Genomic DNA, 26,311 nt, shown 5'->3' with positions numbered 1-26,311 from the left:
TAAAAAATAACATTTAATAATTACTAACATTAATTTTATAAACAATATATTTAATGAATATTGTAACAAATAAAAAACAAACTTACTTTAAAAAAGTTACACACACACCTATATATACATATATATATATATATATGTACACATATATATATATATATTTAAGATATATCTACTTAAAAAAGTTTTACAAAACAAATAATTTTAAATTATATCATTTAAAAAAATCAGAAATATAATATAAAAAATATATATCTATACATATATATATAATTATAAAGATTATTTTAAATAAACCAAAGCATAATTATATAAATTTAAATAATCTAAAATAAATTCTTCAATATTAAAATGAATACATATAAAATTCCCACTACAATTTATCCAAAAATAGACAAATTCGTAACTTATTATATAGAACGTACTACTCCAACCTCAACACAACAGTAATGCAATTGTTACATCACATAAACTTAAAAATTCACTACTCTCACTATAATAAATGCAAAATTAGATAACATACTGTATTGCAGAGCACAACAGTTAATACAACACTAGGAAACATTTTTGATTACAGAGAGATAGAATTTACTATTCCCACTCCAATAATCGCAACAGTAGGGGAAGTGTTGGATTAAGGAGGGGGTAACATTTACTATTACCACCCCACTGAGTTTAACAGTAAAGAAAGTTTTGGATTGCGGAGGAATAATATTTACTATTCCCACTCCATTAAGTGCAAACATAGAGAAAGTGTAGGATCGTGGAGGGGTAAACTTTATTATAACCCGCTAAAGTCAGTGCAACAGTAGGGAAAGTGTTGGATTGCAGAAGGGTAAAATTTACTATTACCACTCCAATAGGTGCAACAGTAGGGAAAGTGTTGGATTGCGAAGGGGTAGATGTTACTATTCCCACTCCACTGAGTGTAACAGTATGGAAAGTGTTGGATTGTGGATAGATAACATTTACTATTCCCACTCCAATAAGTGCACAAGTAGAGAAAGTGTTGGAGTGCGGAGGGCTAAAATTTGATATTCCAACTGCAGTCAGTACTACATTAGAAACAAACAAATTCTCTGCAAAACAATAAAATAATTTCAAAAACAAAATACAAAAAAGAAAATATAAATATTAAAAGAAAAACACAAATATATTTCATATAAAAAGTTATTCAAAATAAATACAATCAATCAATCAAAATTGCTTTATTTCGATAGCCAATATCTTAAAAGCATTTCTTACAACTTTCAATTTATGAAAACCATAAAAATATTTTAAAAAGAGACAGCAATTTAACCCCTTCAGTGCCACGCCCTTTCCCCCTCCTGTGCCAGGCGTTGCACTAGTGGGTGGGGTTCATGACGAGATAGTCTCGTCATGGGCACAGCGCAACCGTGCTCCATGACGAGACTATCTCGTAATGGGCACTGAAGAGGTTAAAAGGAATAAGATCCGATAAAACATTAAGTCATTAAATTCATCAATTTCTAGTTGCCCTAAAGATTGCGAAAAATGGTGGTAACAAGAATGAGCTTGGGTAAGTAATATATAAAAATTCATTGCAAGCCCTTCTTCACATGAAACCCCCTTCGCCCCCCCAACCCCCTCACTATGTTGCTCTTGGACCAGATATAGGGAATAAAGTATCAGTGCATAATATCATGTGCAAACCTTCAAGATGAGAAAATAGAGACATAATTAATTAAAAAACTCCATGCAAAAATTTGAACCTTACAATCCAGGCACAACCAAGGTATTTGGCTACACCACAAGCAAAGAGAGACCGCGCGTCGGCCTTTAGAATACGTAGAGCAGTGCGGTATTCGCGCGTCTTCAACTCTATACAAATGGGTTTAAGCCATCTGGTTCTTATGCTTTTGTAAGAAGGGCAGGCAAACATAAAGTGGGCTATGGTCTCTACCGGTGTTTTACAACAGGGGCACCCTAGTAGTGTCTGATGTGGGGTGCTCCATTTCGCAGTTAACTCTCTAACCGGCAGTGAGCCTACCCTAAACTGTATATAGAGTGCTCTATCCCGTGGTATTTGGATAAAATCTAAATACGGTTCTAAAAATGTATATTCCTTGTGGAGATAAAACTCCTCCGTCAGTCTGCCTACTCCTGGATTGTTAAGCTCTTGGGCATTAACCCAAGCCCAGTAGCATCTTTTGAGGTCGGCCTTGCTAGGGGGGGTTTGTGTATCCCAAGCTTCCTTTAGGCTAATGCGTTAAGAGATTTTTTGAGATTGTGTACCCAACTAATTCTTTGGTTGACATCTAAGGCCATGACTTCTGTTAGCGCGGCGGCGTAGCTAGTTAATTCTGGGGTAGGCATAAGCGAGCCCAGAATAGCAAGGGTCGTAACCTAGCTATGTCTTTAAAGGAATGCCTACCCATATCTTTTAGCAACGGTTTCAATGGCACACTGCGTGGAAGCATCACTAAATTTCTTTAAAATGTATGTTCAGACATACAAAGACTTTCGGTATTCTCGAAACCCCACAGTTCAGCTCCATAAAGAGCTGAACTGACTGCTTCTGCTGCATAGATTGTAAGAGCAGGAGCCACAGGTCTACTATGCGAGAGGCAGTGTTCTTTGATTAAAGTGCATGTGAGACGCTTATGGTTTAATAGCATTTTGGCAATGTGATGCCTCCATCGCATTTTATCGTCAAGTCTTATTCCCAAATAATGGAACATTGAGACTTTTTCCAAGTGTGTGCCATCTAGGGTAAAATTGTCTCTATATGGCTTGTAAGGGTTAAATGTCATAAGCTTCGTCTTAGAGGTGTTCACAATCAAACCCCTAGACTCACAAAAAGTATAAAATCCGTCTAGGAGCTTTTGGAGCCCTGCTGGCATTTTAGAGATAAGTAGCGTACCGTCTGCAAAGAGTAAAGTGGGGACCCTTTCACCTGCCAGGGCTGGAGCATCAGATGGAAACTCCTGCAGGTAGCTCACCACCCCGTTCATATATAAAGAGATCAGGGTGGGAGCCAAAACACAGCCCTGGCGTATCCCTCTATTTACAGGAATCCTGTTTGTTATTTGTCCCTGGGACCCCCACCTCACTTGGGCATAATTGCCCTCATGTAGGCGAGTCAGGATGTTCAGTAATAATGGTGGCATCCCCAATTCTTCCAATAGGTGCCATAACCGATCACGAGGGACTAGGTCAAAGGCGGTCTTTAAATCAATAAATGCCAAATAAAGGCTACCTTTGGCAATCAAGACCACCTTCCAATAAATTAAAAACAACCTGAACACTTGGTCCATCGTCCCTGTACATGCCCTAAAGCCAGCTTGGTATTGGGAAAGAATGTTTTCTTCATCTATCCATCGAAGGATTCTCTGCAATACCACCCTGCCAACTACTTTCTGCATCGCATCAATCAAACTGATTGGTCGGTAGTTGGCAGGGTCATCCCTTGATCCTTTTTTAAAAATGGGTACCACCTCAGCCCCTTTCCAAGATTCTGGTACTGCACTCCCTCTTGCAATTGAATTAATTAAGAGCATGACATAGTTTGCCCAGTTGCTCGGGTCTGCAAGAAAAAGATCTCCTGGGAGGCCATCTGGCTCAATTTAATGTCAAAGTTATATATTCTAGAATTGAAAACATTATTAAAATGTAAATCACAAAATAATTTTCATTAAAAAAAATGATCTTATTTATAAATTATTTATTAACAAAAAATATTGTATTAAATAATTTTTATTTTAGTTACCACCCACCATATACCCCTAACAAAACTTACCAGTAACACCTAAAACTTAACTTTAAAAAGCTAATTATTTACACTATTAACTTTTATCAAATTAATTATCAATAAATAAAAATACATTTTTATTTAATTAAATTGCATTTATTTTCCACAGTATACACTATAAAATATGCAACACACTCCTACAATCTAATACAAAATGAATTACACAATTAATTAAGATAATACATTTTAATTTTTGATAATTATCAATTAGAAAATGAATTCTAACCTAATTAAAATGTAATTTACTTCCTGCCATACACCCCAACAAAACCCAAACCCACATCAATAATTTTAGTTACATCATTAATTATAAATTTAAAAATCATTAAATAAAAATAACAATATTAATTACTTAGAATTCATTTACTTCCCACCCTGTACCCCTTTAAAGCCCACAACCCACACCCAAAATAAAAAAATATTTACACGATTAACATAATAAACAATTAAATTATTGATATTAATTAACAATTAATTCATAATTAAAATGAAATTGCTTCCCTCTCTGTACCCCTATAAACTCCACAACCCGCACATAAAATTTATATTAAAAAAAAAGTAACACTATTAACATAATTAATATTAATTAACAACTAATCATTAAATAATTAAAATTAAATTACTTCCCACCCTGTACCCTTATAAACTCCACAACCTGCACATAAAATGTCAATTTAAAAAAATGACACTATTAACAGAATTATTTATTAAAAAAGTATTATTAAAAGTTAATCATTATTAATTACAATTAAACTATTTCTCATTCTGTTCCCCTAAACACCCACATCCTGCAACAGTACTAAAAATAACAAAAATGACAAATTCAATTTAATAAACACTAAAAAATGTAAGACTACATTAAAAAACAAACAATAATTATTAAAAAAAATTACATCAAATGCATTTAAAATGTATACCAAAATACATAACAATAATTAAAAAATGATATTATAAGCAACTATATTTTTGTAATCAATATTAATGACAATATTACTCTTGCTGACAATATTTCCATGTCAATATTTTTGACTGGATATTTCTGCTAGTGGATATTTCCAACTCGATATTTTGTCTCAACACTAAGGGGCCGATTCCGATACGGGTCGGAAAGCACTCCGACCGAACCGGATCCGGAGTGTTTTCTGACCGAGTCGGAGTCCTGCAGTCCGACCGAGCGAGTACGATGCGGCCGTATGCTGCCGGACTTGGTTCGGTCGGACTCCCGTAGAAGACAATGGGAGCCGGTCGTACGACGCGTACATGGGCTTCCATTGACTGAATGGGTACGTCGCGGACAAGTGCGCCCACTACAGTGGGTACGCGTCGGTGCCATCTGCACCGTACATGCCTTTGTTGGGGAGACCCATGGGTCTCCCCCTGTGTCCGAGTCGTTGGGCTGCGGGTGACAGGGAGTCCGACGCGGACCCCCAAAGGCAGCCACCCGGACACTCCGGCTCCCACAGGCCGTCCGACGCGTGCATCGTACTGGCTCGGTCGTGAATCGCATCCATTGCACGCCACGGTTAGCTTACGACCGAGACGTACAGAGCAGTTCGGACCCGGAAACGACTCGGTTGGTGAATTTCATGTAGCTCGCATTGTACTTGCTTGCTCGTACAGCTGTACGAGTCAGCCGGAAAACACGCGTACGGCTCGTAGTATTTCCGGCCGAATCGCGTTCGGTGCCCTTCCGACCCGGATCGGAATCGGCCCCTAAGGGGTCTATCAGGATGGTGGTCGGAAAAACACTCCGACCACCATGGTAGCAGGATAAGACCGCCCGCCAGGACCGCGGTATAACGGATGGTCCAATTAGTATGCTCCGCAGTCGAAATTCGACCGCGGCGGTATGATCGGGGCCTTTAACATTGCGGCGGTTGCTGCTGCCAGCAGCACCGCCGCGATATCAAAAGGAGCATGTCCTGCATATCCCTGCACTGCGTGGCAGGCACTGCACAGTGCCTGCTACCTGGTACAGGAACATGTAGGGGGCAATGGGCCCCCAGAGACATTCTCCGCATGCCTTTCCATGGCGGTTCCACCGCAGCGGAAGGGCTGGCTACCGCCGGCATCATAATCAGGCAAGCATGCGTACTGCTACCGACGGAAAAGTGGGGGGCGGAATTTCTCACCGCCGCGGTCATCACCGCCATGCTAATGTGACCGGCGGTTTTCTGGGTTTTGATCGCGGACGGATGGCCGCCGCATGCCCGGCGGTTGCCACCGCCAGCCCGGCGGCGGCCATCCGTCCACCATCCTAATAGACCCCCATATACCATGACTCAACATGATGTACATTATACAACTTGACATGACATGACATAAGGTAAGGTAACAACATAACAAACACATGAGATCTGAATCAAATGGGACTTTGTAACTAAGGAAGAAGTTTGCATGGTACCTGCACAGGCAACTCGCATAAGACTGGACAGAATGCCATCTGTCCATTCGTTGGTGGTCAGTTCATATTCTCCATACAGCTCTCCTAAAGAGACAGCCTTTGGGTTCAGTGGGTACTCCTTTTAAACATGAAGAGACATAAAAAAATCAGTATTCAGAAGTAAATGTACAGGTTGATTATATACATAACTGCAACAACGCATAAAAACACAGTTCATCTAAATGGAGCCATCCACTAGGCTCCATTTAGGAAAAAAAAATCTATATTTTATCCAATAAAAGAACATGATCATAAAGATCAAACTGCCATAAGACATTAATAAATATGATGGTGCCATACCCTTACAGCATAAAGGGAATGGAGCATAAGCTGGTAGGCTGACACTCAGAGATGTTTACATCTCAAGATTGAGGACCTGATTCACAAAAGGCCTCGGCACTCAGGGGGGAGTGTTCGCACTTGGGTGGAATGTGTGCAATAAGAATTTTCATTGCAGAGATTCCACTCCCAGTGCGGGGACTCCCCCATGACTGTGTGGCCTCTGCCATGAGCATGGAGACTCTTTGTGAATCAGGCCCCCGTGTCTTGCTGCCACTGCACCACCTGCTGGGCAAAGTCTTCCATACTGGCATGAAACAAAGGGCCTGATTCACAAAGGGACCCTGCACTCATGGCGGAGGTCCACAGTCGTGGAGGGACCTCTGTACTACAGTTACCCATTGCAGAGGTGCTGCCACGAGTGCAGAGCTTCTGCCACGAGTGCGGAAGCGCTTTGCGAATAGACCCCAAAGTGTGTAGATGCGCCCCCAATTACAAATCACATCAAATGAGGATTTCACAAACACTATCTCCTCAGAGAAATCTCAAAAGACAGGCAGGGCACCAGCTGTCTAACACTGTATTCTTCAATGCAGGCATCTAATTTTACATTCTTGCAATGGGTTTATTTTTGATGTACGATTATCTAAATTAAAGTGAAGTACGTTTGTAAATTACAGAATAAGACAAACCTAATATAATGTTAAACATGCTGTGCATGTTTTTATTGGGTGTGTGCTAGACTAATAGAATCCTTCTGGGTTTGGGGGGCACACAATTGATTAACAATGAGTACTAGGAGACATCCACTTACCCTGACAATATTGTAGCTAGTGTCGCCTCCCTTATGCAGGGATGTCAGTACTGCTTGTAGAGTACGCCAGGTGACTGTTTTTCCACTGCCTGTTTTTCCCACGATCATGGTTGAGTGTCGAGAGTTTTTGGTCTCATACAGCTGGAGCACCTTGGTGATGGTAAATGGTGTCACTTGCAGTCCCACCTGCCTCAAGTCCTTCTCAATCTGCTCCTTTAACTATGTCATATAAAAGGGCAAAAAGGGAAGAAAAAAGATTACAGAGCTGTAAAAAATCTCCACAGCATGAGCATTACAAATGGAGCTATACATTTTGGGTTTCCTCCCATATCTGGAGAGACCACCTTTAACACTATGTTCCTAATGAACAAGTTACTTACCTTCGGTAACACTCTTCATGGTGGACAGCGTAGATTTTCCACAGCCTTTATGGGCTGAAAATTTGGATTTTATTAAAGACACAGAGGCTAATATTATGCAATAATTTACTTTATTGCCACCACTCAGCAGCATATTTTAAAGCTTCTAGACTTAAGACCTTAGAACTTTCAAAACATTCCAAAGAGAATAAAACCCCCCAACAACCAGTCCACTTCCTTCTTTATTGAACTGTGAATCCGGAAGTAAATGTACTTGTCAAATAAATTTCCTTCAAATGCTGTGAAAACCTCTTCTTTCCCAAAAACTCCAGAGAAAAAGAACATTTCACCGTGACATCTTAGACTTGTCCAGCTGTGAAAATAATAAAACAGCATCAGGGTCTGGTTAAAAATCTTGTGGGTGGGATAATACTAGCCTCCATGTCTTCAATAAAATCCAGATTTTCAGCCCATCAAGACTGTGGAAAATCTAAATTTTATGTCAAGACCAGGAGGAACACATAAAAAATTGTTGACGTATTTGCTTTAGTCCTCTGTCTAATGTGTAAACAAATCCCTACCGGGGTATAAGATCTAAAAGACACCTCCAGAGGGCGTGGCTAGCAACCAAGCAATATGGCCGTAGCCTAGGAGAGCTCCGTAGCCGAGGGAGCCCTTTTACAAAATCTGACCACTAATACTGTAGCTGATCATATCACGCTAGACGGAGCGTGAATAGGAACATTGGAGGTTTGCATAGCGGCATTCCAGACCTCCGTGGGATCCGTGGCGGCCGACTTGTGAGTAACGGCGCGGGTCGGCCTTCGCCTCCGGGGGAAGCCGGGGAGTCACGTGCTACCTCTGCCGGCGGCCGCACGCACATCAGTGGTGCGATGTGTAGAGAGATGCGGGAGGATCCTGGACTCCCGAGAACGCCGCGATCGGAGATGCGGACAGCGCGTTGATCGGTGGTACTTCGTCAAACCGACAGCGGGCGACCGGTGCTTCAGCGCTAGGTGCTGGAAGGATTGGCGGCGTCGGCCAGAGCACCGGACTGGCCCCAGGTGCACTGACACCCAGATACCTTAGTAATGGACAGGACTGGCTGCAGGAGCAGATTTCTGAAGTGTGGGAGAACCTGGTGACTAAGCTTTAGGAGCCTGACACTTCCTGACAGCGTCTGGCCTTCACCTGACAAGACCAGACCCCTCAACATCCGAGGCCTAGACCAGAGTGTGGCAGATGAGGGACCAAGATTGGAGAGACAACGCTGGATGCAGACGCTGGAGGCGCGTTCCCGCTAATCAGTGAGAGAGGGTTGATGGCGGCGCGGGCTCCCGCGGTGCAGACTGACTCCTGATTAGAGCCCCTGGTTGAGCCCTGCGGTGCGGTCTGCCTCACAAGAGATACCAATATTGGAGGGCCCTGGGCACGCATTGTCCCATCAGTGTCTATCCTGTTGGAGAGGCGTGCGACGTGACTGGCCGGTGGGCAGACCACTTGGAGGGAGCCCCCTAAGGCCCTGGGGGAAATTGGCGGCCCGTCTGGCCGGCAGGAGCGTGCTCTACTGCCCAAACACATCGACATTCCGGCACTAGCGGGGAAAGCGAGAAACCCGAAAGGCCGCGCGAGTCAGTGGAAAACGCGGCGGGCAGCGGTGAGTGCTGCCTCCCCCCTTTCTGTTGGCCTGGCGGAACCCCTCACCAGCAATCCAAGATGGGAGGACGAGGTCAGAGGGGTGGACTATCCGGCAAACTGGATAAATATGCATACACAAAAGACCAGGTTGAAACCTCACGGGCAACGGAGTCCCAAGCAGAGGCTCCGGCGCCTCAGGGCCAAGAATCCGTCACACTGCTGGACGTCATGGCCGCCCTACAACATGTCCAGTCCACCATCGGCATGATCTCTACGGACATATCCCTGATATGGGCAGATTTCTCAAAACTGTCCCAGAGGATACATGAAGTGGAATCCACGACAAAGACACTGTCCACAGAAACAACAGAATTGCAACAGCAAGTAAGGAAACTGGAGGAGGACAATAAGTTAATATTGGCCAAGCTGGACGATCAAAAAGGGTGCTCCAGGTGCAATAACGTCAGAATCATTGGTGTGCCGGAAAATGTGGGAGGGCCAGCTCTGGACCTCTATGTGGAGGATCTCATCAAGAACCACCTAAAGCCCCGCGGGTTGTCGCATTTCTTCTCATCGTGGCCGAGGCCTAGAAAACTACACAGTCACACTCTACCCTGACTATACAGCAGCAGTGTCTAAACAGAGACGCGGGTTTTTCGAAGTCAAAAAAGAGCTTCGGGCCAAAGAACTCAAATATGCAATGTTATTCCCGGCGAAACTTAGAGTCGAAGCGGAAGGCAAGACATGTTTTTTTGCCACACCAGAGGAAGCTAGAGATTGGCTGGAGGGATGGCGCCACGAGGCGAAATCAGGCAAACCGAAAACAACAGCAACCGCATCGGCTGCATGACACGAACAGGCTAAGATCACCCGGACGCAACGACAAAGGGGATTGATCATCAGAGCACCACTAACTCCTGAGCGTGAAATCCTTGTGGGACATGTAGTGGGACTCTTCCTGGCCACGGGTTGGCCAAAGATACGAAATGTCTTACGGATTATACCAACACTGATAGCTTTGCTTAGGTGATGGGTGCTGCAGGTGGGGTGGTCGATACTATAGCTACTCTATATCTGGTGGGCCTCCGAGGACTACGGTTGAACTCTCATCCCTCATGCAAGTCACTGTTCTGGGGATGAAGCACTCTGCTCAGTTGGGGAGGCGGGCGGTTTGGGGCCGTCGGGCAGGGAGGCAGGGAGGGAAGCTGGGAGGGGGTGGGGGTCAGGGAGTTGGTGGTTTTACAGTTGGTTGTATATTCACTTTCTTGTTCATATACAGTCACATGCATGTTTGCTAGTGGGCAACTGACACAGGGAAGAGTCACAAGTAACTTGGAGGGTGGGGGGTGTGATACTGGGTCCGATACTAGGAGCACATACACCGCTGGGCTTACAGGTTGTTGATCCTGATGACATAATGATCCCAGTATATGGTAGTTTACTAGTTTTGCCTAACGACAATGGGGAATAGAAAGGAAAAAACGCTCTCGGTGCTGACCTGGAATGTGAATGGGATGGGGGACAAAATCAAGCGTGGCATAGTCCTCCAGTATCTGAAACGCCATGCTCCGGATGTAGTGTTATTGCAGGAGACACACTTGGTGGGGAACAAGAGCAAGGCCCTAACGAGGTGGGGATACAAACTCCTGGTGCATGCTGATTAAACTTCTGGGTCTAGGGGGACATGTATCCTCACAAAGAAAAGCCTCGCCCTAATGGTGAAGCGAGGGTGGACAGATCCGAGGGGTAAGTTCGCAGTCCTAGAAGCGCAATGGGAGGGACAGCCACTAAACATTATCTCGGTATATATACCGCCGGCGCTAGGCAAGGAAGCACTAGCAGACCTGAGCAAGATACTAGTTGACCTCCCAGTGGGCCCCCTGATTCTGGGTGGAAATTACAACCTGACTATGAATGACCTGACAGACAGATACCCGCCTGGGAGGGGGCTAAACCAAATGTATTAATGGACGAATTTACATCAGCAATGAGATTGACGGACGTAGGGCGTTTCCTACAACCTGACGGAATCCAATACACATATTTTTCCAATGCCCACAAAAGTTTGTCCCGAATCGACTATTTTCTGACTTACACTACCCATGTTGGTAAGTTCTGCAACCCTCATGCCCTTCCGAGGGGCATTTCGGACCACTCCCCGGTCAGTATTGACTTTACTCATGGTGAAAAACAGCCTCAGATCTCGTTCACCATTAACCCTTGGATTTTGAGAATCCCAGACTTAAAAACAAAAATGCACACCCAGACCGTAAACTATTTTAAAGAAAATGTAGGATCGGTGGAGTCACTGGTAACTTTGTGGGAAGCATTTAAGGTGGTCCTAAAGGGGCAGGCGCGTGCACTACAGGCTGGATACTCTAAAAATAGACACCAACAGATAGTGCAGTTAGAAAGTGAGCTTCAGCAACTGGAATTGGATAGCGTCACCACACCCACAGATGAGGTCTTTCACCGCCTCGCCCTTAAAAGGGAGGAATACTGCATAAAAACCAGGGAACAGGCGATGGCTAAAATACTTCGTACCTGCCACATAGTATACGAATTGGGGGATAGGGAGGGCAAGACACGAGCATGGCTAGAGAAACGGGACCAAGGGGACAGGCGGGTACCTAAACTTATTTTGAAAGATGGCACTCCCGTCGTACACCCTCATGATATAGCGGAAGCCTTTGCAGATCATCTCGAACACATTTACTCCTCCTCCACGACCTACATGGCAGAAGACTCTCGCCAGCTTCTCTTAGATAGTGATATACCTTTGCTCTCTGAGAAAGACAGGGACACCCTTGAGGAAGATTTATTGGATGAGGAGATCCAAAAGGCCATTGGCAGCATTCAATCCGTTAAGGCCATGGGACCAAATGGGGTTCCCATTGAGTTTCTACATCTGGTGGCGTCTCAGATGGCACTGCATTTACGTTCAATGTTTGAGGAATGCTTTGAGCAAGGGGTTCTGCCTGAGGACCAGAGATTAGCATCCATAGTGGTACTCCGCAAGCCAGGGAAACCTGGCGAAGTATGTAGCTCCTACAGACCAATATCTTTAGTGAACATAGAGGCTAAGGTATTAGCTAAAATTCTGGCCTTGCGCTTGGTTGGGGTAATTTCCTCTTTGGTTCATCCAGACCAATCCGGCTTCATGCCGGGAAGGAACACGGCACTTAATATCCGACGCCTTCACAACGTTCTGGCTAGGCGGGAATGCATAGAGGAGGATGCCGTAGTGTTGTCCTTGGACGCCACTATGGCGTTTGATTCAATCGAATGGCCATACTTGTTTGAAGTCCTAAACAGAATGGGCTTTGGACCGAAATTTAGGGGGTGGGTGCGACTGCTCTATACCGACATAAAGGGCCAGGTGCGAGTTAACAACTGCACATCACGAACATTTACACTAGGAAGGGGCACCCGGTAGGGATGCCCCCTCTCACCGCTGATATTTGCCCTTATGCTGGAACCACTGGCCGCATGGGTGCAAAGAGACGTCATGATAAGGGGCTTAAAATGGACAGATGAACACGACGACCGTTTATCGCTTTATGCGGATGATATTCTGCTACACCTTGCCTCTCCCTATAGGTCTCTCCATGGGGTGTTAAATATTTTTACAAATTTTGGAAAATATTCTGGATATGCCATAAACTGGAGTAAATCAGTGTTGTTTGTACTCAGGGGGTCAGTCCCGAGACTTCCCAGAGGGTGCAACGTAGAAATAACCACAGTAGGGTTCCGATATCTTGGGATATATATTACCACAGACCCCACCCTTTTCTATGAGCGCAACCTGGCACCACCGCTGGCCAGGCTGAGAGCAGACGTAAAACACTGGAGATCTCTGCCTCTTTCCCTCCTTGGCCGAGCAACACTCTTTAAAATGTTAGCTCTCCCACGGTTTCTATACATTATGCAGAATTGCCCACAGCGTATCCCAGATACCTACTTCTCTGGAGTAGAGAGTGAAATCCGGACGCTACTATGGGATGGGGGGGGGGCTCCCCATATAGCTCTGACAAAACTGACAAAAGGGTGGTATGACGGGGGTATTGCCCTCCCGGACCTTCGACTGTACTATTGGGCGTCGCAACTGGTGGTGATAAATCACTGGATATATCGTTCCCCGGTTGATCCAGCGTATCAATTGGACATACACCAAACAGGAAGATTGGGATATTTGGGGGCTCTATACTCCAGGGCTAGTAAAAACAGATACTTTGGGCCCACACGGTCAGGATATGGCACCAGGCAATTAGGGTGGTCCAATATAATAACAAAACACACACCTCTGTGGTATACTCAGCAACTAGGGCTCCTGTGTCACCAGCCTGGATTTGACAAGTGGGATATAATAGGGATATCCGCAGTCGGGGACTTAATTAACAAAGGGTCGCTCCTCAGGTTCGACGAATTACGGGTAAAATATGATATGAACCAAAGAGAATTCTTCAGATACATGCAAGTCAGACATGCCCTCACTACAGCGATACCAGACCTTAAGGACATACCGGACTCGTCCCCACTAGAGGACAGACTGCTCGACGGACCGCTCCAGACAAAAGCGATATCACTAACATATAGGAAGATTTGTAATAACCTACCAGACCCATTTAGCAAGCTTAGGGAGCAATGGCAGGGTGATGTGGGGATAATGGATGACGAGGACTGGCAGTCGGCACTAATGTCTCCCAAAGAAGCAGCAATTAATTCCAGATTCAAATTGATACAACTTCGCATTCTCCATAGGTCCTACATGTCGGGCACTAAGTTAGCAAAAATAGGGGCTAGAGCAGACATGCTTTGTCTTAAGGGTTGCTCACAACCAGCTACCTTCTTCCACATGATTTGGGAGTGCCCCGAGTTGAGACACATATGGGAAGGGGCAACGACGCGCATACAAAGTGCCCTGGGGAAAGAGATACACCTTACTTCAAGATTGGGACTCCTTAATATTTGGCCCCCCACAGATCTTACAGAGGTGGAGCAACAACTGACCTCGCTGGGATACACCCTGGTTAAGCGAGAGATAGCGAGAAAATGGGGGGGCGACAGATATACCCTCCCCCCACCTGTGGTTGAAAGAACTAGATAGGTGCATGGTTGCAGAGACAGAAGTCTTTAAAACACGAGGGTGCTCAAAGAAATGGAACAGGAAATGGGGGAAATGGAATGAGTACCGAGGTATTCTATGTGTCTCCCCATCGGAGGAACTGGAAATGCAGCGTAATAGAGGAAGAGCTATGGACTCACTATGATCATACTGTTACCCACCGGAGCTAATGTAATGAGAACTGTGACGACCTTGCTGTACTATATGCAACATGTATGTATGTTTACTGATGAACTTAATAAAAAGATTATTAAAAAAAAAAAAGACACCTCCAGTCCCCGAACATCAGATACCCTGCGGAAAGAGACCAGACATAACAACGTAGTCAATTTGAGAGATAAATCCCTAAGATTTCATTCACTATTATCATTCCATGATTCCATAAATAACAGTACCTTTGAGACATCCCAAAGAACAGAATATTTACTACCTGGAGGCTAAACAATTCTAATGCTTCTCAACAACCTTCTAACTAAAATATCCTGACCTACTGAAAAACCATTAACCAGAATGTGACCCGCTGAAATAGACGATCTATAGAAATTCCCAGACCTGTAAGCTAAACCTTTACTAAATAAATCAGTCTAGAAATTCAAAACTTGAACTATATCTGCTGAAATGGGATCCAACCTCCTTTCCACACACCAGCAACTCCACTTTCCCAAGGCCAATCTATATGCCTTCCTTGTCCCTGGTGCCCATGACTCCTCAATAAGCCTTGAAGATTCATTAGAAAGTCCTGGCTTTTTCCAAACTCTCCTGAAAGTTTCCAAGCCACTAATTGAAGCTGGCCCGCTTCCACTAAACTGTGAACCTCCCCCTGAGGGCCACGAAGGATCCCTTGAAAAACTGGCAGCAAAACTGGAAGTTCTACACTCATTTCCAACATGATCAAGAACAATGCCTGCGAAGTCCAAAAGGGAGTTATTACCACCACTGTTTCTTTCCATTTGCAAATCATCCCTGTCACTCTGCTTATCATGGCAAAAGGTGGAAACGTATAAGCTTGAAGGTTTGTCCATTCTTGCTGAACAGCATCTATTCCTGCTGCATCCGGGTCTGGATGCCAACTGAAGAACATCTCCACCTGACAATTGAGTCTGTTCACCAACAGATCCACTTGAAATGGCACCCACAAACGGTCCAATCTCCTGAACACACCTCTGTCCAACAACCAATCGCTGGAGTAGTGAAAATTCCTCGAGAACCCATCTGCAACCGAGTTTGTCATACCAGGAGTATGTTCCGCCTGAACACACAGGCCTCTCTCCAAGCAGTACCCCCAAAATATTTTTGCTATATCCACTAAGCCCTCCGAACGTGGACCACCCAACCTGTTGACGTATCGTACTGCACACACATTGTCCACTCTCAGAATTACAGAACATTTCACACTTTCCTCTGCAAAACATCCTATTGCAAAAGAACTTGCCAATAACTCCAAACAATAAATATGTAAATTATTTTCTTGCTCTGTTCAAAGACCGCCAGTTCTCAGCAATCCACAACTTGCACCTCAACCTTCCAAGCTTGCATCCAAGTCTATTATAAGATCTGCGTTTTCTCCAGAAATTGCACGCCCATTCCATGCATCCATATTCCTCAACCACCAATTCAGTTCCTGTCTTGCTTCCAATGAAAGACAAACTTTTTCTGAGTACTTCAAGCCATTTCACAAGTGACTTGCTTTTAATCTTTGTAAGGCCCGATAACGCGAAGGCCCCGGAAAAAAAGCCTGAATAGCTGAAGAGAGTAGGCCAACAATAGAGGCTAATGTTCTCAAAGAAACACAATCTAACTTTGGCGTATTCTTTAATTCTTTACTTATCCTTTTCAGTTTTTCTTTTGGTAAACTCAATAATCCTTCCACAGTGTCTAAAACAAAACCTAAGAACTGTGTTTCTTGATTTGGCACAAATTGGGACTTAGTTTTGTTCACTACAAAAGCTAAAAACTCCAACAGTCTCACAGCAAGATTTGTGTGGCATACCAAGTCTTTCTTGTTTTGATCCATAATCAAAATGTCGTCCAGATAAATAATCAGACAAACACCCCTCAGTCTCAAATAAGTTGCTACAGGGTGAAGTACCTTCGTAAAACACCATGGTGCCGACGAAAGATCGAAAGGTAAATACACAAACTTCCACAATCTCTCCTTCCACTAGAATCTCAAATACTTCTAATGTTCCTCCCAAAAAGGAACTGTCAGATAAGCATCTTTTAGATCCAATCGAGTCATCCAATCACCTTTCTGCAACACATCCTTCAACAAATGCATACCCTCCATTTTGAAGTGATGATACACTACCCAAGCGTTCAGTTCTCCTAAATTTATCACAGGACGCATTCCCTTGCCTTGACTCCTTGCGCACCGTACAGGCACTGCACAATCAAAAGAATGTCACCAAAGCAACACTGCACGAGCAATCAACAGTACAGCTAACTGTTTCACCCGTGAATGCCCAAGGTAGGCCAAAAAAGCACACAAACCGATACATACCCAAATTCATAAGTGAAAACTAAATAAATCCGAACATTTAAAACAACGCAAGTAAAAACGAGCCATCAATAAAATTAAAGAAACTGAAGACATAAATTTCCCTTATAATTAGAATTCGACCACAAAACAGCTAAACCAGACACACGCCGGATCTACAAACAATCGTATTTGACATACTTTAACAAATTGTAAAACACATTCATTACAGGAAACAAACATGAAAAGTATATAACTTAACTGAATGAGCAGCAGCAATAAAAGAAGGAAGTGGAGTGGTTGCTGGGGTTTTTTATTCTATTTGGAATCTTTTGAAAGTTCTAAGTTCTTAAGTCTAGAAGCTTTAAAATATGCTGCTGAGTGGTGGCAATAAAGGAAATTATTGCATAATATTAGCCACCGGGTCTTGACATAAAATCTACCTGACCACAGCTTGACTCACCTTAGAATATCCTGCATGTACAAGACCGGAAAAGGAGAATTTTGTAGCAGTCCTCTTGTGCGAAGCTGGGTGGTGTTGTGTAGCTCTGCATGGGCTCCACTCCACAGAACAGGGAGGTCGGAGGGCAGTGAGGAGTCTGCGGTTAGCTATAGTATCCTCCAGTAAGAACATTACCGAAGGTAAGTTACTTGTTCTTCTGATTATTGATTCTAACCACAGATTAATACCAAAGCAGCACCTCCCTTGGGTAAATGGTCTGATTAGTCGGCTCAGACAAAAATGACATGCAGAACCAAGGCGGTAAAGTGTTCTAGCCGCTGGACCTAGCTGTCAAGGCAGTAGTGCTATGTGTGTGTATGCACAGACACCCACACTAAAACCGTGCAGATATAAAGGACAAGCACCCCTGCACCAATATATTGATGGCCTCCTTGGCCCTGGTGGACTGAATTCTCGGACCTCCCAGAGGCTGCGTCTTTGCTAGTGCACAACAGATCTTGGGGAAGGGGGGGGGGGGGGGGTCATTAGGATAGCAGACGTACTTTTGTCCGTCCGCCATCCAATCGTATTTGGGACTGCCCACCTACAAGGTGGCGGTCCCACAGGGAAAATTAGGATGCGACCACCACCATGGTGGTCGCATTGCCCATGTTTTGCATTGCAGAGGGTACTGCGTTCTGCAGCAGCCACCACAAGACAAAACAGATACCCTGCACTACATGGCAGGCACCATGCAGTCTACCACATGGTGTAGGGATATGTAGGGGGGCACCACAGGTGGCCCCCAGGCCCTATATCCCTGGCCCAGGGTCTTAGGGGTGCAAGCTATGGGCCCCCCCAAATCCCTTTCCGTCTGCCGTTTTGCTGAGGTTTGACCGCCACAGAATGACCGACAGAAAGGGATATTGTAATCCTACGGTGGTGCCTGACCGGCCCACTGCCATTCTGGGACTACAGGGAGGTCGGACTGGCAGTCGGAAAAAGACTGCCTGTCGGGACCGTGTAGGTCGGTGTTTCCGACCGCTACCCGTCCAGAAGCCATTGTAATATGGCGGACGGAGATCCCGGTTATGATGGCTGAGGGACCACTACAGACAGCCTGTCAGAGGTGGTCCCTCGGCCATCGTAATCAGGCCCTTAATGCAGAGGAATATCGACCTCAACAGGGTCTACTTCTGTACAGGCTTCCCTTTCTTTGCTCCAGGGAATGCCACAAAAATGTGTTTTTTTCACTCGATCCTTGGTACAATCTATGTAAAAAATGAAAGCCTCTTTACGGTCCAACCATTGAAGCCTCGCTCCTCTTTCAAGGAGTGAGGGGGAACAAAGATCATTGGTACAATGATGGATTGCCCAAAGTAAAAAGGAGTCATGACTTTTAGTAAGAAAGCCATCCAAGTCCTCAGCATCATTGTCTGGGAAAAAAAACATGATGTTGGATAGGTGCATTGACGGTGCCTATAGGTCACTCATGGAACGAGCTGTGGTAATCACTATGAGGAAAATAGTCTTCATGGTCAGGAGATGCAGCAAGCAGCTATGCATAGACTCAAAGCACATACATTTGAGGAAAAGCCCTAATCTCCACCATGTCCAGAATTGCCTAAATAAAATGAAAGTCTCTGTGAAGGAATCAGGTGGGACTTTGGCTTGTTTATGCTGAGACTCAATGAGGTCAAAAGTTTCACAGTCATCCAGAAGGGGCCCACAGCTGATTGAGGCGAGCCTGCCTTCAGCAGCCAGTCGTCGAGGTACATGAACACAGGAACTCCCAATGTCCAAAGATGGAGAGCAACCACATCCCTTTCGTGAAGATCCAAGGGGTGGTGATGACTCCAGAGCGAAGCTTACCATACCGAAAATGGCCCTGGCCCATCTTTGAACCACAGGTAATGCCTGTGGGACTTCAGGACCGGTATATGAAATAAATAAGGTACTTATCTATACTTCCAGTTCTCCAGTGTTGGTATATTTCATACATTAACAAGCTTGAATAATTCTCTGTCATCATGCTGGGAAACCCAGTAACTATAAAATAGCAGTATACACTGTTAAAATGACTACATATAATCAAGGGAGAGATCGGCCCCAGGTCCTGGACCTCCCACCTAGTAGCCAAGTTTTTGCACTGTAGTGTATTAATGTTGCTGTCATAGGTTATACACATTGGACCTGGGTTAGGCACTCAATCCCAGAAAATAATGATGAGAACCATGTATTTTCTCAGCAGGTTCTGGAACTGTATGTTGCATCATTTATTCGATATTCCTGTCAGCATTCATTTTCTTGTACATGAAAGAAATGAGGAAACTCATTTGACAGCCAAAGCTACTGACTCAGGAAACGTAAGGCTTAGAGGCCACATCTCTAATTCCTCCTGCGGGAAAGGCTCTACTGCACATCTTCTCTCTCCATACACCAGTGGGGAAAAATACCCTTGAAGCAAGTTCATATCGAGAAAGAACACACTGCCCCTCCCCCCCACCCCCCATGGGGATGATTCAAGCCATTCCATTAAGGCAACACAGAAAAAAGAAAGTGGAGCTTCCAGAGCTACATTTACAATCGAAAGCACCTACAGCCACCTCGTCACACAAAAAAACACAGTTCCCTTAGGAAAACACTATAGGAAGGGCAAACCACAGCCTGTGCAAAACCCTGTGTGAAAATTCAGCACACTTAACACCCTGACTGAACTACCATCCTCACCAGTGACATCGAAATCATCTTTATCGACAATGGAGAAAAAGACACGGTTGTCAATTACATCCCCATTGAGACCTATGGGGCAGGCCTTGTGGATGACCTTGAAAAGATCTTGATCAATGATGACTATGCCCTCATCGATAAGGACCGCACTTTCAACAAAAAGAAGATGACACAATCAACGGCCACCTAAGGATACCTCCCCTTCCACCTTCTACAACAACCCTAATGCTGACAATCCACCTCTTACCGTAGACTGCAAACCCAGAAATGATATCTACTACCTCATCGATGACAGCCCAGTCAATGGCAACCTCGTTGATAATTCTATTGACTACTGATTTTCCAATGCCAGTTTTCTTTTCACCTATGACCGAACAAAGTTTACCCACCCAGATTGTGGACTCTGCGGTAGAGGCAAATGTCAGCAACTAGAACATTGCCATGGCATGCAGTGTGTAATCCTATACAGTTGGATGTATGTTGAGTCCCGAGTCTGAGGAAGAGACCTTAGATGAAGATGTCTCACAGGACTTCGAGTATCAACTACATACCTCTGTAGCAGACACACCTCCTCAGATTTAATTCCTACAGTAAGGAACCAGAAGTCATGGAGGTGGGGGAATGATTCAAGCATGTGAATATAAGAAAGATCCAGTGCTGGAGAAATGTGCATACTGCAAGTCCAAGAATACCATCCATTTACCCGGGTCCAAAGCAGATAGGATTTGGGTAATGCGAGCATTTTTACTTTGTCCTTCCACAGGAAGGCAATTGGGGGTTGGAGGTCCAATTAGGCCTGGGTGTCTATATTTCATTAGGATAAGGAAATGTCTAGTATAACAACACACCGTTCTCCAATTCTGCTACCTCCTGCAGCAGGATTTAGAAATGGTCTTTTGAAACCCGATTTGTTGTGGGAGGATTTTTGGGTGGTCAGCAGAGAAAAAGGAGGATGTAGCCTTTTTGAACAATTTGCAAGGCTATCTGTTGGAAGTAAAGGATAACAAACGTAGGGGAAAGTGCTAGATTTTGACTCCCACTGGATGTACACGTGGCAACAGGCAAGCAAGAATATGGTTTGAACAAATACCCATTAAGGTATCTGAAGAGGCATTATTAAATGGAATTAAGGGCTCAGACACTGCTGCCTCAGGCTATAGAATTTCCATCCAAACAAATGTCATACAGCCTCATGCATCAACCCAAAATCCAGTCGGTAAAATACCGATTCGGTAATAGCTCCCCGGTATTAAGTAAAAAATACCCAATCCCAATGCATCAACCCAAAAGCAGAAATCGCTATTTAAGGAATCCTTAAATAGCGATTCTTTAAATAGGGATTCCTTAAATACCGATTCCTTAAATAGCGATTGCATTTAAGGAATCCCAAAGTGAGATTCCTTAAATGCAATGCATCAAAGTTAAAAAATTAGCGATTTCGCTAATAGGGGGAGCAAATTACCATGAAGATGAACTGCATGGTAATTTGCAAAAACTTTGAAAAATGCACTTTTGTGCATTTTTCAAAGTTTCATGTTGCGCACACACATGCCCTTAGAGCATGTGTGTGTGCAACATATGTGCACATATCATTTTCAGGGGTGCAACAGGGTGTCCTTTTGACACCCTGGCACCCTTGAAAGTGCTCCCGCTATTAGCGATTCGGTAATACCGAATCGCTAATACAGACTGGCTTTACATTCATTCCTATGGGCCTCCAAGCCCATAGAATGAATGGGTAGGTATTCCTTATTACAGATTCGGTATTACCGATTCGGTAATAAGGAATATTAAGGAATCGCTATTTGAATAGCGATTCCTACATGCATAGCCTTTTGCTATTCCTTATTAGCGATTCCTTATTTTTCGCTAATAAGGAATCGCAAATGGCATTGTTGATGCATAGGCCCCTTAGTCTCAATGGAGGGCAGCTGCAGTTCTAATACCTTGGATGAACAAAGAACCACCACTGCAAATGAGGTACTTTCTCCGGTTGATGACTCATATGGCAAGTCAAGCACTGTTGCACAGGAGATATCAGGCCCACTAGAGTTTTGTAAATTAAAGAAAAAGACATTATCAGTGTGATGAGGGGAGATCAAGCCATCCTCCCCCCTATCATCATCCTCATCAATGTCCTGGGTGCATTCTCTGGTCCAGGATCAGAATCAGAGCCAAAAATTAATGAAGTCTCTGTTGGTAGATGCAAAAGGAAAGAAGCACACGGTTAGCGTCAGGATGCAGGACAACGTGTTGCGCCTTTGCAATCTCACAGTGCAACATCTGCTGAGTTCGAGATCCGGCACACAGATTTGTACTGGCTCATCCTCTGACATCAGTGGCGTTGGCACCGGTGTTGGGGTGGAGGGAACCAGCGTGGATCATGGAGCAGGGCTAAATGTTTTTACTGGAGTCAGTATGGGCCTGTAATGGGTCCCAAATGGACAGACGGCACAGGTGAGGGATCTACAGGCGATAACCCAAACGAAGGTCCAGGCTATCCTTGGGGCCTGAAGGCATGCCACAGGGGGCCAGAAGCACACTGAAAATGTGCAGAATGGGGGTGTGTGGCCAGCCGGCTCGACCAAATCCTGTTGAAATATCCTAACCTTCAAAGCCATTGAACTCAGGTACAGAGAGCGGAATACCCCCCGAAACATTAAAGCTGCAGAGTGAGGGCCAAACGGACTCCCAGAGAAGAGAAGGGCTCCTGGACCAGATCAGAGTGAATCCGAAGACGCGATCCAAGATGGCGATGAATCCAGAGGGTGAAACCCCACAAATGAAATAAATAAGCCCCAGCCCACGCCCGCCGCCTGGTGGGAACCCGGGTGTCGGTGTGACAGGGGTGCTCCCCAGGAAAGAAATACACCTGTTGAGGATAACTGGGTGCCTATCTGCAGGGAGATCACTCTTCTAGCACCTCTCTGCTAAACAGCATAACACCTGCCCGATCTGGGTCCATCTCTGCTGCCCAGAGGGTGCAAACATGTTGCCGAGTGAGGAGAGGAGTAGACCCCTCCACACGCGGCGAGGATGCTGAGCTCCGTCCCCGGACGGTGCATTGAGGTATTAAGACTGTTCTGCCCCAATGTGAATCGCGCTGAGGCGGAAGCTGGGAACTGGATACCGTCCTGGCGACTCTGCAGAAGCCCTTGAGAGGAGGCCTGAGTACGGAACGGCTACTGGAGGCCTGGGTGGACCCGAACACACACAGCGGGTGAATAACCCGAACGCTGGGACCAGACCCGTCCGAGACCTGGCAGGTACTCGATTAACACTTAGGACAGGGACTTAAGAGGCGGAAAGGGGCGACCCATCCTGCAAGGATCGCCCTGAGACCAGGGCCCAGTAGAATCGAGAATTGCAGTATGGGGAGAGGTTAACATGCAATGGGAAAGCCGCAGAGGCACACAAGAAGGCACCATTGATGCCAGTGATTGGAGGTCACATAGAGCACCAGGCGACGTGGGAGACAGGAGGTCACCAGTTCACGGGGCCACGAGCTGTGGACCCCCCTCAGAGTGGAATCCCTGGACAACGATATTATGACCCTCTTTACCACGACCAACTTGGGTAAACTTGGAAAACCGGAAAGCCCCTGGGGAGGCCCGGTCGGCGAGGCCAGCAGGGGTGGTGAAAGTGCAGGACAGAGGTCCTCGATTGCGTGCCCCAAGTAAATTATAGGAGGCCGCGAGTCACTTGGCTGCCAAGCTCAAACTGACGGCCACTGGTCCAGAGTGTTTGTTATTGCCGCTGCTCTCAGAATAGCGGCACTATCCCCAGGGAGGAGAATAGCTGAGGGAGAGAGGCAACAATTGGGCAACCAAAGTTGGAAAGCATAAGAAGTCCCATCATCCATATTCCTGGCGACTAGATACAGAACTCTAAAAGTGTAAGACGCTCTCAAGAGATAGTAGAGGGGCCTTAGAAACCCCAGCCATGGACTCCTTGAAGAACGCCACTTGTATAAAGGAGGGTGAGTAGTGACACCGAGCTCAGCCCAAGGCAAACCACCATGGTACTGTCTCAAGAAGATCTCCGAGACTTGAGAACAGAGAAGACCTAAGAAAGACTCAGATTCACCCTGCATACCACAGTTGTAGAAAACAAACAAAGAAACAGCTTGGAGTGTGGAACACATCCCAGAGAACTCACCCTAAAACTGATTAAGATGGCAAAAGATAAAGAGCCCAAATCCACAAAACAGTACAAAATGGACCGCTATGCTAAGGTGAGCTCCACAACAACAGAGGCGGAAGGAGACAATACTGCTCTACCGGACAATGCAGCCATACTACAAGCTATACACATGACTAGAGAGGACCTTGAAGGAAAAATCATAGAGGTCCATTTGGAGGTAACGCTTCTGCGACAGGACCGGAGAAAAGTCTCGGAGAGTCACAGAAGCTAAAAATCGCATCTCTGTAGTAGAGGACGTTTCCCACACCATGCGCAAAGAAGTGATGGGACTCGACTTTTAGCCTCGATGAAAGAAGTATCCTGGAGAGTGGACGATGTAGAAAACAGAGCCCTTAGGAACAACCCTCGGTTCACTGGATTTCCAGAGAGCGCAGAAGGACCATAAGCGGGGCAATTCCTGCTGACATGGCTAAACGACTCCCTCCCTAAAGCACAGATCTCACCTTATTGTATAATAGAACAAGCTCACAGGATGCCAAATGTCCGTCCACCGCCGGGTACCCCTCCGAGGCCCTTAATTGCACACTTTCTAAAGTTTCAGGACTGTGATCTGATACTTGAAGAGCTGAGGCAAAAATGAGAAGTTAAATAAACCAACACACGGATAATGGTGTTTCCTGATTACTCCCAAGAAGTGCAGAAGCAAAGATGAACCTTTGACACAGTCAAGGCAAAAGTTAAGATCGCTCAAGATCCAATACATGTTGCTCTTCCCGACTAAACTCAAAGTAATCTACCAAGGCTGCACAAACCCGGGAGGAAGCATGAACCTGAATCAAAGAACGCCCCACTGTGAGACGCAGACCAGCCCAAACGGACACGCACCAAATGGTTAATCGAGTGAGATCAGGTTATGAGCGAACCAGATGAAAAAGACTGCGACGGGCTGCGACAATGCAGAGACCTAAGGGGGAGTAATGCCCTTGCGACCGCTAAGACCCATAGAAGAGAATATTCAGAGGATGTGGACAGTGATCATCCACTCCTTAAAGACATTCAACAGATGAAGGCCTCAGATCCGATCCTGAAACTCCCGGATGACCAGCAGCAGCAACAATTTAAAAGTGGCGAAGAAGGGTGACATGCGGAGGCCGGACGGCCGCCAAGAGACAGTAAGAAATACCCAGGGCCTAGTAGATACAATAGCGCCTTGGCCCTAAGATAGCGAGACTGATAGTAACTATATGAAACATAGATATATAGTTGATTGTTCTAGGGGTGGGGGAGGGGAAGAGACCTCTTTGAAACTTACCTGTGCTGCAGTTGTCATGTTGACAAATTGAGGGCCGGCGAGGGTAACAGAAGAGCGTAGCGGGGGAGGGGGCATGTTGAGAAATGAGTACTGTTGTATTATAAGTTTGAAGCAGGGGGAAGTCATACTCCGAAAGTGTTCAAATGGATATCGAGGTTAGGAGCAGAGTGGGAGGTGGAGCTGGGTCTGATGAGACAAAATTGCGATTACTCACTACCATATCAATCATGGAAGAGGGTCAATACACAGTAATGACGTGGAATGTTAATGGGTTAGGAAACAAAATCAAAAGAGGGCTAGTAACTAAATACCTCAAAAGACTCAAACCCGACATAGTCCTCCTATAGGAGGCACATCCGATGGGCACACACTGCTCCTTCCTCAGAATAGAACTCACTACCGCATGCAGGGTTCTCCACTGAGTCAAAAGGAGTGGCCATACTAATTAAGATATTATTACTAAATAATTTCCTGGTCACTTTCAGGTGACCAGGAAATGGACAGATCCCACTGGTACATTTCTGGTGGTGCGGGGGGTATGGAATCGCAAAGAGTTTCTGCTAGTTAGTGTATATGCCCCCTGTGATTACAACAACAGACATTAGACAAAGTAGTGGGGATACTTTTGGACACAGGGCCTGCCACACACATTATAGGGGGTGACTTCAAAGATGTGATGAACTCTCACCTGGATCGCACACACACGTGAACCCAGGGACACTCGGGCCCACGCACCTGACCCAGTTTCAAGATACACTTGGACTGACTGACCTATGGCGAC

At 45.3% G+C, this 26,311-nt stretch overlaps 1 protein-coding gene across 1 annotated transcript in view; it reads right to left on the bottom strand.

Moving 5' to 3' along the window:
- The window catches only part of DNAH2 (dynein axonemal heavy chain 2), a 2,945,517-nt gene that overhangs the window by 1,796,709 nt on the left and 1,122,497 nt on the right, over positions 1-26,311 (bottom strand). Inside the window, exons 42-43 of the mRNA XM_085638712.1 lie at positions 7,306-7,524; positions 6,174-6,291 (exon numbers count right to left, since the gene is read on the bottom strand). Coding sequence (XP_085494838.1) covers positions 6,174-6,291; positions 7,306-7,524 — 337 coding nt within the window. The remainder of the gene's footprint in view (positions 1-6,173; positions 6,292-7,305; positions 7,525-26,311) is intronic.

The sequence above is a fragment of the Triturus cristatus genome, chromosome 12 (assembly GCF_964204655.1).
Source record: "Triturus cristatus chromosome 12, aTriCri1.1, whole genome shotgun sequence".
NCBI classification, from domain to species: domain Eukaryota; kingdom Metazoa; phylum Chordata; class Amphibia; order Caudata; family Salamandridae; genus Triturus; species Triturus cristatus.
Note: the sequence above shows the minus strand (reverse complement) of the source record. Positions and strands in the feature narration are given on the sequence as shown.